The sequence below is a fragment of the Telopea speciosissima genome, chromosome 5 (assembly GCF_018873765.1).
Source record: "Telopea speciosissima isolate NSW1024214 ecotype Mountain lineage chromosome 5, Tspe_v1, whole genome shotgun sequence".
Classification (NCBI taxonomy): domain Eukaryota; kingdom Viridiplantae; phylum Streptophyta; class Magnoliopsida; order Proteales; family Proteaceae; genus Telopea; species Telopea speciosissima.
Genome location: NC_057920.1, coordinates 19508861 through 19523764, shown reverse-complemented (window position 1 = coordinate 19523764; position 14904 = coordinate 19508861). Strand labels below are relative to the sequence as shown.

The following is a 14904-nucleotide window of genomic DNA, read 5'->3' as shown; positions in this document are numbered from 1 at the left end:
CGTAACTAGATTAATCATAATCCGATTTAGGTATCTCAAACGCTTATCTAAATTACAATTTGGCAAAACGTTAGGTACCTAGGGTGCCATTTACCTTTTTTTTATATCTAATGATTGTATAAGGATAATATCATGAATTATGATGAATAGCAATGGTTTTCTTGATCTTTGTGTGGTGATCTTTTTAAGTTTCTTGAACAATGTTGTTGTGCCTAAGATGGTGAGCTGGTGTAGACTATCAAGGCATGGTCAATATACTTTGGTTACCATGTCCACGACTGAAGATCTTATTTTCTGTTGTGTAATAAGTACCAGATATTTTTATTAGCCACATGAGTCACCACTATAAAGGATTCACTCTTCTTTAGCAAGTTTTAATGCTTCTTTATCTCGACAAGGTAAAATGTTATACAGCCTATGATTTTATCATGGATATTTATTAAATGTTTGTTAAGTGTTAATTTTGTTAATATTGATTATAGGAAGTGTTGAGAAAATTACTGTTTTATTACCGTTTTCTAGCCGTTGGGCTATGGTGTATATATATTTGTAGTGTGTTTGTGTTTGGTTTTCATGAATGAAACTCTCCTTTTGTCTCCGTGGCTGTAGGTTTAATACCAAACCACGTTAATCTCCTTGTGTCATTTGCTCTTCTCAAATTCTATATGGTATTAGAGCGGAAGTTTCAATCTTAGAGATCCCATCTTGTTGAGTAACATCAACACTTGCTGCAACTACTCTTAAGCCTTGTCTCTTGAAAAGCACAAAGAATCTTCTCAAGCCTCAAGGCGTTACCACTTCTAGAAGGGATCGAAGGAGAGATTTTAGGAGCTGAGAAAGAGGGAGAGATTGAGGCTTCCCATGCAGCGCCTCTTTTCTGACCTCCTAGCGAGTGGCAAAAGCGTCTCCCTGCGGTCGCAAAGGTCCTGTGCCGGTCAATTTTTAAGAGTATTAAGTATTAAAAAAATAATACTAAGGGTACCAACACTCCCAATATATAGTATGATATGATATGATATATGGGTAAGTAGTTTCTATCCTGGTAGTGTGGCCTATGCCAACACTCCCATGTGTCTATCTCTCTCCTCCTCAAAACAAGGTGCAAAGGTTTCTTTTTATATTGGGAGGAGAGAAATAAACTCATGGCAGTGCTGACATAGGCTACACTCTTGGGCAGACTTCTTTTGCCCATATATATAACATCCCTCTTCCCATGTATCAAAATGATGGACAAAGCGGGCGCTAGCTTGCAGTGCACCAGTGGTGTGCCCATCCTTTTCCCTTATATTTGTTACTTAGTTATTATGATTGTGTTTTTCTTTGTAATCCCCCTTCTTCCTTTTCCTCTCCCTCTCCCCTTTCTCACCAGCTCCAGCTCCAGCTCCGTCTCTGCTCCCCCTCTCCCTCCCTCCCTCCCTCCCTTCCACATTGGATCTCGCTCCCCCAACCCCCTCCCTCCACCACTCCCCGCCCCTCGACCATGTTGAAGGTTGTTGTCTTGCACTCTGTGGACTGTTTTGTGGGCTGCCTTCGAAGTCCTGTTAAAATCCAATAGAGCTTGAGGCCAGGAAGAGTTGGCCCACCTTGGTGTTTATCTTCATTTCTTGGGCCACGGCAAGTTGGGGGTCCATACAAGGTTCAGGGGTGGTAGGCCCCAAGGAGAACTGTTAGGGTCTGCTTGGGGGTAATTTGGAAATTTTGTATCTCTTTTAGCACTTGTAATCCTTCTCCGTTACTACTGAAATTGTTCTTATCTCTCCATGGACGTAGGCACCTTGCCAAACAACATAAATCCTTGTGTTATGTGATTGTTTGATTACTCCTTTTGTTCCTTCTTTTTTTTCCTTTTTTTTTTTTTTTTGTGTGTATAGGATTTCATTTCTACAGGCCCTGCCCTCCCCCAGTTTTAGCGGTGGTGGAAGCAAAATGATATGAATACCTTCACAAAAAATTGTAGAGATGAAATCTCGATAAATACATGTGATAATGAAAACAATACTGGGACGAAGATTACCTAGAACACACTAATGGCATGCTCCTCTAAAAAATTGCAGCATGTGCGAACGATCGTCGTCTATAGATTCCCTTCAAGCCCCAAAAATTCATTTGTTGTCTTTCCTTTTGAGGAAGAAGAAGTCAATCTCTCTCTCTCTCTCTAGCTCTCAAAATCAAACAAACTGAATAATGTGTGCAATTAAATTTAGATCCAAGGTTTCTCTTAAATAGAAAATTCCTAATTTGAATATTCCAAATAGAATGATGAGATCGAATCACATTGTGTGATCCTAAAGGATAACAATTAATTAGGACATCCTTAATTGATAAAAGGACAATCCTACCAATGGTATAACCCGAAAATCCCTTGCGGTAGATATTTTCATTACACTTTACCCCTCACTACCAACATCCATAATGCACGCTCACGAGCATAGAATTAAATAATCCGCCAAAAAACCAAGTGCATTGTACAATAAACCATGAGTGTCAAGACCAATGATTAATCAAAATATTTGAAACTCCTTTCAAATAATAATATTAAACTAATATTATCGAGGCCTCGGATTTTGACCAATCACAGTCCGACAACACACATACTTGGATGTTCACCCCCTTCGGGTTCGAAAACCCTATCGAGGACCAACCCCATTCAAAAATAGACCCCATACAACAAGTGTTTGGTGTGTATTCAGTCCTATCAATAGACATCAACCATTGGAACACCACGATTGCATGAAATATAGACGCAATAGTAATGCTTCTCAGGTACAGGAAAAGAAACTATCAAAATTTCTCTTCTGAATATAATGACGGTAAACCAAATCGGGAATATCGATAAGATAAATTTTCAACACAATTAAATGCCAACATTTAGGGAAATATACATTGTGGCAACCCTAGGATAGAGTATCCAAATCTGTCCATAGTTGTGAACAAGTAACAGTAAATATGGGCAATTACATATTAACGAAATAATCTCAACAAGCACATGAATACGAAATTATAATATTTAATTTAATCAAATTAAATTGAGTTTGATAGACACACACATCAAATGTAAACAATCCAGCACTCTGTAATCCCCCACCCCACCCCCACCTCTGGAATTTCCCAGCCCTTGCCCCACCCCTGCAACGTTTAGAATATGAAGGCTTCTTCGCTTATGTTTTCACGATGGCAAAGTAGGCAGACATTTCCATTCAGATTGCCCAAACATCCAACCACCATAGCCACCTGCACCCAAGGTTCTAAAACTTGGGTTTCGATAAGGTTTCGGCCAGCCAGAAACCGTCGTCTCAGTTTCGACCATATCTCGGTTGAAACCTGGAACTTTCTCCAAGTTAACTCGATTCTTGGTTTTCGAGGCCCAGAAGTTGTTTCTATGCCCTGATTCTTGTTGTGCTGCCTATTTTTTACATTTTAAATCCAATCCATGCATTAGTTTCACATAGAGAACACTTAAAAATAATACTTGTGGTTTTGTCCAAGTTTGATAGTGTATATTATTCTTGGACATGGTATCGAATAAGGTTTCACCGAAACATAACACCTTCAATATAATCAGATTTAATCAATCTTGGATTTGTTAGAAAGCTTTGTTTTGATAGCTTTCCAACAAGTCCAAGATTGGTTAAATCTGGTTTATATTGAAAGAGTTATGTACAGGTCAAACTTAATTTGGTATGCACGAATGCTGTCAAAATCGCTCTGAATGAAAATATTTTTTTGGACATCAAAACAAATGAATATTTTTACCATACATCAGGTTTTTAGCAATGTTTTACCATATTAAGATTTATGGAATTTTTAGATTTGAGAAAAACCTCAGCATTAGAAAGTTGAAAATTGCACTTACTGTCGAAAATCCAGTTTTTGTTCTTGAACTGGGGAGTTGACTTTTTTATCTTTTGGAATTTGATTTATAACTATTTTTATTGGATTCAAATAGGGGGTATTTGCTTAATTATAATAATATCTTAAGTAAACAAAAACGTTTACTTAAATGATATTAGACATAAATAAGTGTTTATCTTAGTTTCTAGCCTGATTACTAGTATATTTAAGTATTTGTACTGGTTTCTAGCCAGGTTTCCTCAAGTTTCAATTGGGCATAAGTGTCGAAACTTGCAAAATTACCAACATCTCGGTCAAAACTGGTAGAAACCATTGAATTTCGATCGAAACCCTGGATTTTTTAAAATCACCCTTCAACTCGTCTCGAAAACCTATGAAATTGAGTTAACTCGGTGGTTTCGACAGGTTTCAGTCGAGTTCTTCTTCCATGCCTACACCTACCTCCCTCCCCTCTGGTGAACAAGGAATTCTCTCTTGGTCCATGGGTGCCCCTTTCCCACCTCCAGTGAACAAGGAATACATTTCCACTTTGTTCATAAATACCCTCTTAGGTATTAATATTTTCCAAAATACCCTTTGAGATTCTATTTCTTTGGCTACATGCCCGAGTAGCAAGAAAATTTTTGCAATCCGGGTAGCAGCAAAACAATTTCTCCCACCACCCCCCCAAACATATCCAACCACTGGATACTTCATCTGTACTTTACTTTTATGTTCTATATTGAATTTTTTTTTCTACGAAAAGAACAATACAATATATTGAAATTGATATTTGAGAGTTACGGATTACCCATCAGTCTATCCTTTAGAAATGGGTGTTGCGTGTGAAAACCTCCGTCGCCCGGTTCGCCCACGGATGAGCCTACAAAAATCAAGTGAGCGCAAGAGAGCCGACGTGGCTCCAGCCAAGGATTCTCGGACGCTCTAGTCAGGTCTCCAGCACAACAGCTAGTAAAAAGTGAGATGAGCATTTGAGCTCCATACCTGGGTATTTATAGGATGAAATGAGGCGGTTGGAGGAGTCCTTGTATGGTAAGAGTCCTCTATTGGTAGGGCTCTTCCACGCGGAGCGGAGTGGAGAGTTATTTTTGGGGTCGGACTCTCACTAAGGTAAGAGTCCTTATTGGAGAGCGCTTCGGGATCTCGTGGGATCGTGGCTTGATCCTTATCCCATGATTCTTGGGTTGTGTCATCGTGGCACCGTGATCCCCGGTGGGTTATGGCAGTTTCGATGGAGGGCTTAGCCTCAGGCGGCTGTAGCCTCGGTGCTTGGCCTCGGGCAGTCGTGGCCTCGGTGTTAGGCTCTGGGCGACTGTGACCTTGGTTCTCGGCCTCGGGCGGCCGTGGCCTAGATCCTGGACCTCGGCCTCGGCACATGTGGCATGTAAATTTCCTTCGATCATGCGGGAGCTCGGCCGAGTGGTGGCACTCTGTCTATGGCAGACTTGTATGGGCTCGGCTCAGGGCTCGGCTGGCCTAAAGCTCGACCATCGAGCCCAGCCAAGCCGGAGGTGGGCGAATCGTCCCCTTGGTCTGGTGTTTGAAGTAGCACCACACACCGTGTGCTCGACCCAGTTCTCAATGGACCCCAGCTCGTCTAGACAGGGACCCAGGCCATGGCGCTCTTCCATTGGCCGGTTTGGTTCGGCACGAGATAGTTTGGGTCGGTCCCAGCATGTCCACGTGGCATTTTTTGGTTGGTGGGGGATTCTATGACTCATCACAGGTCCCCCACTCATCATAGGCCGGCCTCAGCTCGGCTTTGATGAGTACGATCTCTATCTGCTGACAGTTCTCGCTCGAGGCCGAGTTCGAGTTCTTCTTCTTCGACGATTTGACGTTGTACGGACTGACAGTTGGGGTGTCAGTGCCACATCACTCGAAGTCATTATGGCGCTCGAGAATTTGAATCATCTTTTGATCTGGACCATTGAATTTGTCTGAGTTCTTCTTGGCCGTCAGATCTCGGTAACTTGGAGGCTATAAATAGGCGACCCTTCTTCTCTCATTCTTCACTATTTTAAATCTTGGAGTGCTCGGCTAGCTCAAAGTCTTCAGCTCGTCAAGTGGTCGGCGCCCTTAGTTTCTTAGTTCGGGTTCAGCTCATCTTTGAAGCTTCCTCAACCAGTAAGTCCTCTCTACCCATTATGTCAGTCGGTAGTAGTCGCGAGGGCGACGCACTCGCCAGAGTGGGTGAGGGTGTGGGTCCGAGCCAAGAGCTCGCCGCCCATTCTCTCACCATAGACTTGTTGGGCTCGACCTCGGACGAGCCGGCCGTGTTGGAGTCCCCCCAGGCCGATGCTATCGAGGTCCCCCTAGCCCTAGAGTTCGGCCATGAGGCCCAGCTAATTCTTGAAGATCGAGCCAAGAACTCGGGTTTGTCTTCAATAGACGACGATGAGTCCGTGGAGAGAGGCCTTCCCAAGATGGGGTCGGCTCGATCGACTCTTCTACCGACGTACCCACGCCAGAAGAGGGAAGCTTCGGCACAGTTAAGAGTACGATCACTGAGGCCAACCTCAAACGTTTGAGGGCTACCTATGCCATTCCCAAGTACGTCCGCCTTCAAGTCCCCAGCCCTAGGGAGATGGCCTGCTTCATCCGGCCTGGCGAGGTGGCCCTGTATGAGATAGCATTCAGGTATGCTTTTAGGTTCCCAGTGCTTGGGCTAGTGGACCAGATCTTGGACCATTTCCACCTCTCTCCAGGTCAGCTGACGCCGAATGCGTGGTTACTGCTGTACGACTTCCACGTCTTCTTCCACGAGATGGGCCGAGTTACGAGCGTGGCCCTCTTCTCTTGGCTTTATTACTTGAAGAAGTCCTCAAAGAAGGGGTGGTACTACTTCACCCGCCGTGTGAAGAAGGGTTCGGCTCTGAGCAGTCACAAGTTCTGGGTCGGGGTGCCGACCTTCAACAAGTACTTGAATCCTCGGTTCTTCTTTGCTTTCGTCCCTGACTGCTCCTTTCGAACATAGTGGAAGGAGATACATCTGGGTTATGTCAATAGGGTATTGCCTCTGAATGAGAACAAGCTGATCTCGCTCGATCTGATTCTTCAGCAACAGCCCTTCGACGTCCAGTAACTCCTCAACGAGGGGTTTCTTCAAAGGTGGAACCTGACCCTCGGTAGGGTATCCGAGCCAAGCTCTTAACTTGTATTTTTCTTTTAGCATGCTTTAATTTCTCTTTCTTTCCTTTGGTAGTGGTCGGCCACATTCCCCCGATGGACTCGGCTCGTCTCAAGGCTGAGGTGGCCGAGGATAGGAGGAGAAAAAATGTCGAGAAGAAGGCGATGAAGGGTAAGGGCGTGCTTCCGAGCCCGAAAGACACCTTGGTCGGCCTCGAGGCCGGGAAGGGTAAGGACCCCGCGGGCTCGCCGAGAAAAGGGAAGGGCCGAAGGGGTGAGAAGAGCCCGCCAAGGGATAGGAAATGGCAAAAAATATCCATCAACTTCACGACTGAAAACCTCCCTAGGATCCCCTCGCCTCCAGATGTTGCTCGGTTGGCCTTGGGGAGGGCCTCGGCTAGCAATGTCCCAGTTCGGTCGAGCTGGCGTCTTTTCCCCAAGGACTCTGCCCTGACCTCTTTCGCGCATGCTAAGGAGTTGTTTGACACTAGCCGGCTTCCCGCGGACAAGGACATGCTCGAGAAGTTGTCCGATCCCGAGCTCCTTTCCACTCTGTTTCAGGACTTTAACATGGTGAGTTCCTGCTCGGCTCCTAGTAGGTGATCAGACCTGTTGGGCTCGGCTTTTGCTAATGCTCGGCTATCTTTTTGTAGGGGGTTGCCAAGGTGGTGGAGACCCTTCTCCGATTTGAGTGGCTCCTGACCGTGAATTCCTCCCTCAAGGTCCAATGTGAGTAGGCCAACAAGAATGCTCGTGAGGCTATCTTGAAGCACCGCGAGGCAATGGAGAAGCTCAAAAATTGCAAAGGCTGAGGTCCGAAGCCTTAAGGAGGAGGTGGCCAAGCACAAGAAGGAGGCCGGGCTTTGGGGGGTCAGCTTAGCCAAGCCAGAGAGAAGGCCGAGGCTGATCAGAAATGTGCCCGGGTCGAGGCGGTGAGCGAATACCTCCTGTCCAAGGATTACGCTGAGGTGTGTCACATCGTGAGGAAACCTTCTTACGCCGAAGCTATGATACGGGCCGGGCTGATCTGTTGACCGAGTTTTGCGCTGCCTACCCTAACCTCAACCTCTCCCAATTCGACGCTGATGCAGTCACCGTGGTAGAGGAGCTAGGAAATGAGGAAGGGGTTGAGGGTGTGCAGACTCGTGCCTCCGAGGTTGTTCCAGCGGCTGCCGCCTCCACCAAGGACCCTCATGACCCCCCTACTGAGCACACCACCAAGGTCACCGTCGAGGATGTCCGCAAGGACTCCGTCGAGGAGACCGCCGTCTAAAAACTTTTGCTCTTTTTGCTTTTGCTGTACTTTTCCCCGTGTTCGGGTTTTTTGTCAATAGTTTTTTTTTTTTTTTTTAAATGTACTGACTGAGCCGAAAGGCCTCTCTTTGTACCGCACCGAGCTGTCGGCCCTTAATGAATGAAATATCTTTTCTTCCAAATTTGTCTAAGTGTATGAGCTCAGCAATTGTCTCTCCCTTTTTTTTTGTCGACGTTATTCTATTCGTCCGAGTGCCGAGGCTGGGCAGTTCCCCCAGCCGAGGTCAGGAACTTTGCTACTTCTAACCACGTCATACTGGGTTATGGGCTTGGATTGAGTGCTCGGCCATGTTATGCTTCGATGAACCGAAGCTGAGCTTTTCGTTCGATCTCCTATCCTTAGCTAACTTTCCATTTTGAGCAATGAGCTCGGGTTGGTGACCCTCATGGCTGTACGGCCAAGCAGTCCTTGTGGCCGAGCTCAATGCCTTGTAGATTTTTGTTCGATTTTAGCTTCTGTACGGCTCAGCCGTGGTATGAGTTTGTGTTTGTTGGTCCGCCAGCCTTCAAGGGCTGGTCTTATGACCTTATTGCAGCCTAGGAGGGTTGGTCCGAGGCGTCGGCTAGTCTATGAGGACTGGTTTCATGACTCGGCTGCCGACATATGAGGGTCGGTCTTGGACGTCAACTAGTCTATATATGAAGACTGGTCTTACGACTCGGCTGTCGACCTATGAGGGTCAATCTTTAACGTCAGCCAAGTCCATGAGGGCTAGTCTTACGGCTCCACTACCGACCTATGAGGGTCGATCTTTAACGTCGTCGGCCAATCTATGAGGACTGGTCTTATGACCTTATTGCCGACCTATGAGGGTCAGTCTTCAACGTCTGCCAATTTATGAGGACTGGTCTTATAACTCAGCATGTTTTAGACTCGAAACAAACTATGGAAGGAAGGAGAATCCTTATTCATTGACTTTCAAAAACCGAGGCCGAAGCCTAGTACATAAGTGTTCAGACTGAGCCGAGCTGAAAAAATTTCTTTGGACTGAGCCGAGCTGAACAAAATACTAATTGGAAAAATTTCTTCAAATTTTTCGAGTTCTAAGGCCTCGGTATCTTTTTGCCCCCCGGAGTCTTCAAGTGATACGTCCCTGGGAGGATTTGCTTGGAGACTATGTACGGTCCCTCCCAATTTGGCGCTAACTTTCCTTGCTGTCTTGGTTGGGACGCGCTGAGCTTTCTTAGGACGAGGTCACCTTGGCGAAAATGACGTTCCTTCACTCTCGAGTCATAGTACATTGCCGTCTTCTGTTGGTAAGTTGTGTTCCAAAGCAAAGCGCTCTCTCGGACTTCATCGAGGAAATCAAGATTGGCCTTGAGTCCATCTTCATATGTTTTCTCGTCAAAGTTGAGCACTCAATACGACAAGGCCTTGACCTCTACTAGAGTGAGGGCTTCAGTGCTGTATGCTAGCCGAACCGGGCTTTCTCTCGTGGGTGTTCTCACTGTCGTCCTATAGGCCCAAAGGACGCTCGAGAGCTCTTCCACCCACCTTCCTTTGGCTTCATCCAGTCTTCTTTTGAGCCTCGCAAGTAGTGTTCGGTTCGACACTTCCACCTGCCCATTGGCTTATGGATGAGCTACCGAGACCAGGCAAAAATCGATGTAGAAGTGCTTGTAGAACTCCCGGAAGCTCGGCTTGTTGAATTATGCACCATTATCAATGATGAGTACTTTGGGTAGCCCGAACCGATAGATAACCTTATCTCGGAAGAATTTCTCCATGCTCTTCTCGGTGATGGTGGCCAGGGGCTCGACCTCAACCTCCTTAGTGAAGTAGTCGATGGCCACGACCACGTATTTTCGATTTTTGAAAGCTGGGGTAAAGTCTCCGAGAATGTCCATCCCCCACATAGCGAAAGGAATCAGACTCAGTATAGAGGTCAGCTTCATTGCAGGTCAGCTCGGCACTGGTGCGAAGAGCTAACACTTCTCGCATGTCTTCACATACTTCATGGCTTCTTCTTGCATTCTCGGTCAGTAGAATCCTTGTCGAAGTATCTTGTATGCTAATGCTCGGCCCCCATGTGGCTCCCGCATATTCCTTCGTGCACTTCGGCCAAGGCGTACTCGGCCCCTTTCGGTCTGAGGCACTGGAGGAGAGAGGCCGAGATAGCTCTCTTGTATAATACACCGTCGACCATCATGTACTTCGCGGCTCGAAACTTAACTTTCTTCGTTTCATCTCGATTCTCCGGGAGTTGGTCGTTCTCTAAGTAGTTGACGATCGGGTCCATCCAGGTCGGCTAGTCTTCTTCGATGTGCTTGACACCTTCTTCTTATAAGGACAGCTTCTCAAGAATCTCTATGTATACTAATCAGCTCAGATTTGGGAGGTCGGCCTCGGCCAACAGTGAAAGGGAGTCAGCTACAACATTTTTTTACCTCGGTATTTGGGTCATCTCAAAGTGCCCGAGCTCGGAGATCAGTGCTCGGGCTCGATTCAAGTATGCCATCATTCTTTCATCCTTAGCTTCATACTCACCATTGACTTGGTTGACCACAAGTTGGGAGTCGCTTCGTACTTTTAGTCGCCCGATGTCTATAGCCTTGCTCCCTCAGTGCCCGGCTAGGAGGGCTTCATACTCGGCCTCATTGTTCGAGGCTAAGAACTTGAATCTCAGGGCGTATTGGATGCGGAAACCCTCAGGGCTAACCAACATCAAGCCCACTCTACACCAGCCGAAATTGCTTGAACCGTCAACATTCATGATCCATCATTGTTCGGCTTCGGGCTCAGCCTCAGTCTCTACCGTTGATTAGGCATCCCGCACCTCGGGGGTTGGGTATAGTGCATTTAGCTATGAAATCCGCCAGAGTTTGTCCCTTTATTTCCGTCCTCGGCTGGTAGCTCATGTCATACTCACTCAGCTCTACTGCCCACGCGATCAATCGACCCAACACATCCGGCTTGTGTAGCATCTTCTTTAGGGGTTGATCGATTAACACCGTGATTGGATGAGCTTGAAAGTATGGCCTCAGTTTCCTAGCGGCCGTGACGAGGGCAAATGCTACCTTCTCAAACTTGGAGTATCTAGTCTCGGCATCGATGAGAATATGGCTAATATAGTATATGGGCTTTTATGCTCGGCCCTCCTCCCTGACCAGTACCGTGCTGACCGCGACCCTAGTCGCGGCGAGGTAAATTTGAAGTTCTTCTTTAGGCTCAGGTCGGGAGAGTAGAGGTGGATTCTCCAAGTACTTCTTCATGTCTTCAAAAGCTTTTTGGCACTCGTCGGTCCATTTGAAATCCTTTGAGCTTCGAATGTTCTTCAGAGTTTTGAAGAATGGGAGACACTTGTAGCCCAATTTTGACATGAGTCGTGCTAGCACCGTAACTCTTCCGTTCAGCCTTTGTACTTCTCAGATCGTCCTTGGGGGGCTCATCTCTTGAATTGCTTTGATCTTTGTCGGGTTGGCCTCGATACCTTGTATGGAGACCATGAAGCCAAGGAATTTCCCCGAGGTTACGCCGAAAGCGCACTTAGTGGGGTTCAACTTCATTTGGTTCTTCCTGAGCACGCCGAAGGCCTCTTCCAGGTCAGCCAAATGATGCTCGGCTTTCAAGCTCTTCACCAACATGTCATCTACATAGACTTCCATGTTTCTGTCGATTTGGGCACAGAATATGTAGTTCACCAACCACTGGTACATTTCTCCGGCGTTCTTCAATCCGAACGACATGACCTTGTAGTAAAAATTTTCTTGGTCGGTTCGGAAAGCCATGTAGGACTCGTCATCCTCATGCATTAGAATTTGATTATAGCCGGAGTACGCATCCATGAAGCTCAGCATCTCGTGCCCGGCAGTGGGGTTGATCAAGTTGATCCGAGGTAGTAGGTACTCATCTTTCGGGCACGCCTTGTTGAGGTCGGTATAATCGACGCACATTCTCCACTTTCCATTCGATTTGGGAACCATAACAACGTTCGCCAACCAAGTCGGGAACTTCTCTTCTCGGATGAACCCTGATCGTTGGAGCTTCTCTAATTCTTCCTTGATCGCGGCTTGCCGGTCAAGGGTGTAATTCCTTCTCTTCTGTTGAATTAGCTTTTGGCTCGGATCCACATGGAGTCTGTGCTCGGTTATGTGCCTCGATATGCCTGGCATGTCGATAGCTGAGCAGGCAAAGACGTCGGCATTAGCCTTCAAGACGTTTCCGAGCTGATTCTTTTGTTCCTCGCTCAACAATGATCCGAGTTGTACCGTCTTTATTGGATCTTCATCGCTGAGGGAGAATGGGATGAGGTCTTCCACGGGCCTTCCGCATCTTTCAGTGAGCTCATCTCGCTGGTCTTCAGGGAGGTGCTCGGCGCACATTGCCATTCCTCGGACATTCCCCTTATTTTATTTGACGAAGGCAGCATAGCACTCCCTGGCTTTCTTTTGATCACCCTGGATTTCTTCGATGCCATTCTCCGTGGGGAATTTCATCTTCAAATGCATAGGCGAGATTATGGCTTGGAGAGTGGTCAGCGATGGGTGGCCGAGTATGGCGTTGAAAGCCACGATCGATCGTACTACCATGAATTTGACTTGGATCGTCGCTTGACATAGAGCTTGGCCAAACATGACTAGTAGGTCAATTGAGCCCTTGATTGTGGTGGCGGCCCCCAAGAACCCATGAAGGGAAGTTCCTTTCGGCTTCAGCTCAACATCACCGAAGCTGAATTGTCGGTATGCGTCTAGCGACATAAGGTCCACGGATGCGCCTGTGTCGACCAATACCCGATGAACGGGTCTCCTCATGATTTCCACCTGCACCACCAAAGCATCATCGTGAGGCAGACTTATACCTTCGAGGTTGGCCTCGGTGAAGGAGATTGTTGCTTCAGACTTCGACTTTTTGCTCAGCATCTCTGCGACCCCTACGAACAGCGCATTCACCTTGGCCTTCCGTGTAGATTCTTGTCCGGGCCCTCCAAGGATAGTGTATATGGGGGCTCCCTTGTCATTGCTCGGCCTGGATCCATCATCTTTCTTTTTCGTTCAGTCCTTGGGCTCGTCATGCCCGGCCCTTCGACCATCTGCCCTCAGCTCGATTTTTCTCCTATCGTGATCCTCGGGTCACCGACTCCTACATTCTTCCTGGCTTCCTTTGACGTACCGCTTCAGGTGCCCTACCTTGATCAACTCTTCAATTTACCTTTTCAGTTGATAACAATCCTCGGTGTCATGACCAGTGTCCTTGTGGAATTGATAATACTTGTTGGGATTCTGGGATGACCCGGCCTGCATCTGTCGAGATCGACGGATGTATCCGTCTTCTAGTATTTGCATCAGGATTTCCTTTCGCGAAGTATTCAAAGGAGTTTAATCGGGGCTCCAAGCTCGATCAGTTCTCTAGGCTCGACGGTCAGTCTTGGGCCGCTTTTCATCTTTGCGGTCATCAGTCATCGGCCTTTTCTTCTCGACCTTCCCTTCGTTCCCCTTCCGGGCTTGGAATACTTCCGCCATGTTTACGAATTCATTGCACCTCTCCAAGAGCTCAGCCATGTTCTTTGTCGACTTTCAAGCCAAGTCCTTGATGAGGTCTATGTCGGAGAGCCCGTTGCTCATCGCAGTATGGGTCGTGGCCTCATCCAAATCCTTGATGTCTAAGGACTCTTTATTGAAACTCGAGATGAACGCTCAGACCGCTGCTTCATGCTAAGGAGGTTGACCGTCGTCTTCTTATGCTTCATGCTACTCTAAAAGCGCATCACAAAGGCTCGGCAGAGCTGGGTAAAGCTTGTCCATAAGGTCGCTGCGCCTATGAGAAACGAGGGGAAAGCCCGACAAGAGACAATTTATGTTCCCCCGTACATAGTCATCATCGCGTTAAAGTAATTGATGTGATCCGTCAGGTCCGTGGTTCTGTCGTATCTGTCGAAGGGGGGCGACTTGAACCTGGCTGATAATGGCATGGTCATGATCTTGAGAGGATAAGGGTGTCGCCCGACCAGTGAATAGGCGTCTGGGGTCGCCTGTTTCTTCAGTCCCTTAACCTGCTCGACCAACTCTCGTAGCCTCCTTTCCAGCTCAGTTTCGGGCGCTCGATCGTTCGGCTCATCAGTTCGATACAAGTTGTCCTCTTCATTCGACCGAGGTCTGCCATTCTGCCACTCAGCTCAGGATCGGCTCGCTTGGTCATCCCATTGAGGTCGGCCATTCTGGTTGGCTCGGTCAGCATCACCCCTCTTTATTCTTCTTTCCACTTGGAAATTGGACCCATGGGGGCTTCTCGGCTGCTCTTCTCGGAGAGGTGGGCTTCGGTGCTTGGGGGCTACCTCTTGTTGTTCTCGGTGTGCCCTCGGCTGTCCGTCCTCTTTAAGCTGGCCTAAAAATATTGATCTTCTCACTATCGATGCCGCTAGTTCGATCTCTTGCCCAGCCCTCGGGTTCCGACGATGCTCCTGCTTGTCCCACCGAGCACTCCTGTTGGGACGCTGAGGAGGAGTTTTTTGACGGGGCGGATGGGACGACGCTACTCGGCTTGGCTCGGCCCGACACCGGTCACCATTTTGTTGCAAGTTTCCCTCGATGAGCACCAGTGCCAAGGGGGTACGACTGGTGGCTGGCCTAGCAACCCGCCCTGGGCCATCTGTCCCATGAGAGTTTACAGCA

At 47.4% G+C, this 14904-nt stretch overlaps 1 protein-coding gene across 1 annotated transcript; it reads right to left on the bottom strand.

Moving 5' to 3' along the window:
* Positions 1–11661: 11661 nt before the first annotated feature.
* Positions 11662–12624, bottom strand: LOC122662846. The gene is made up of 2 exons (XM_043858553.1): positions 12188–12624; positions 11662–11905 (listed from the first exon to the last, which is right to left on the bottom strand). The coding sequence occupies exons 1-2, from the start codon at positions 12622–12624 to the stop codon at positions 11662–11664; spliced, it is 681 nt and encodes a 226-aa protein (XP_043714488.1).
* Positions 12625–14904: the final 2280 nt, after the last annotated feature.

What these genes read in the sequence shown, in the direction of transcription:
- LOC122662846 (XM_043858553.1), bottom strand. Translation starts at nt 12,624, where the DNA reads ATGGCAATGTGCGCCGAGCACCTCCCTGAAGACCAGCGAGATGAGCTC. An exon ending in TCGAATGGAAAGTGGAGAAT is followed by an intron (nt 11,906 to 12,187) that starts GTGCGTCGATTA and finishes CCAAATCGACAG; the next exon opens with AAACATGGAAGTCTATGTAG.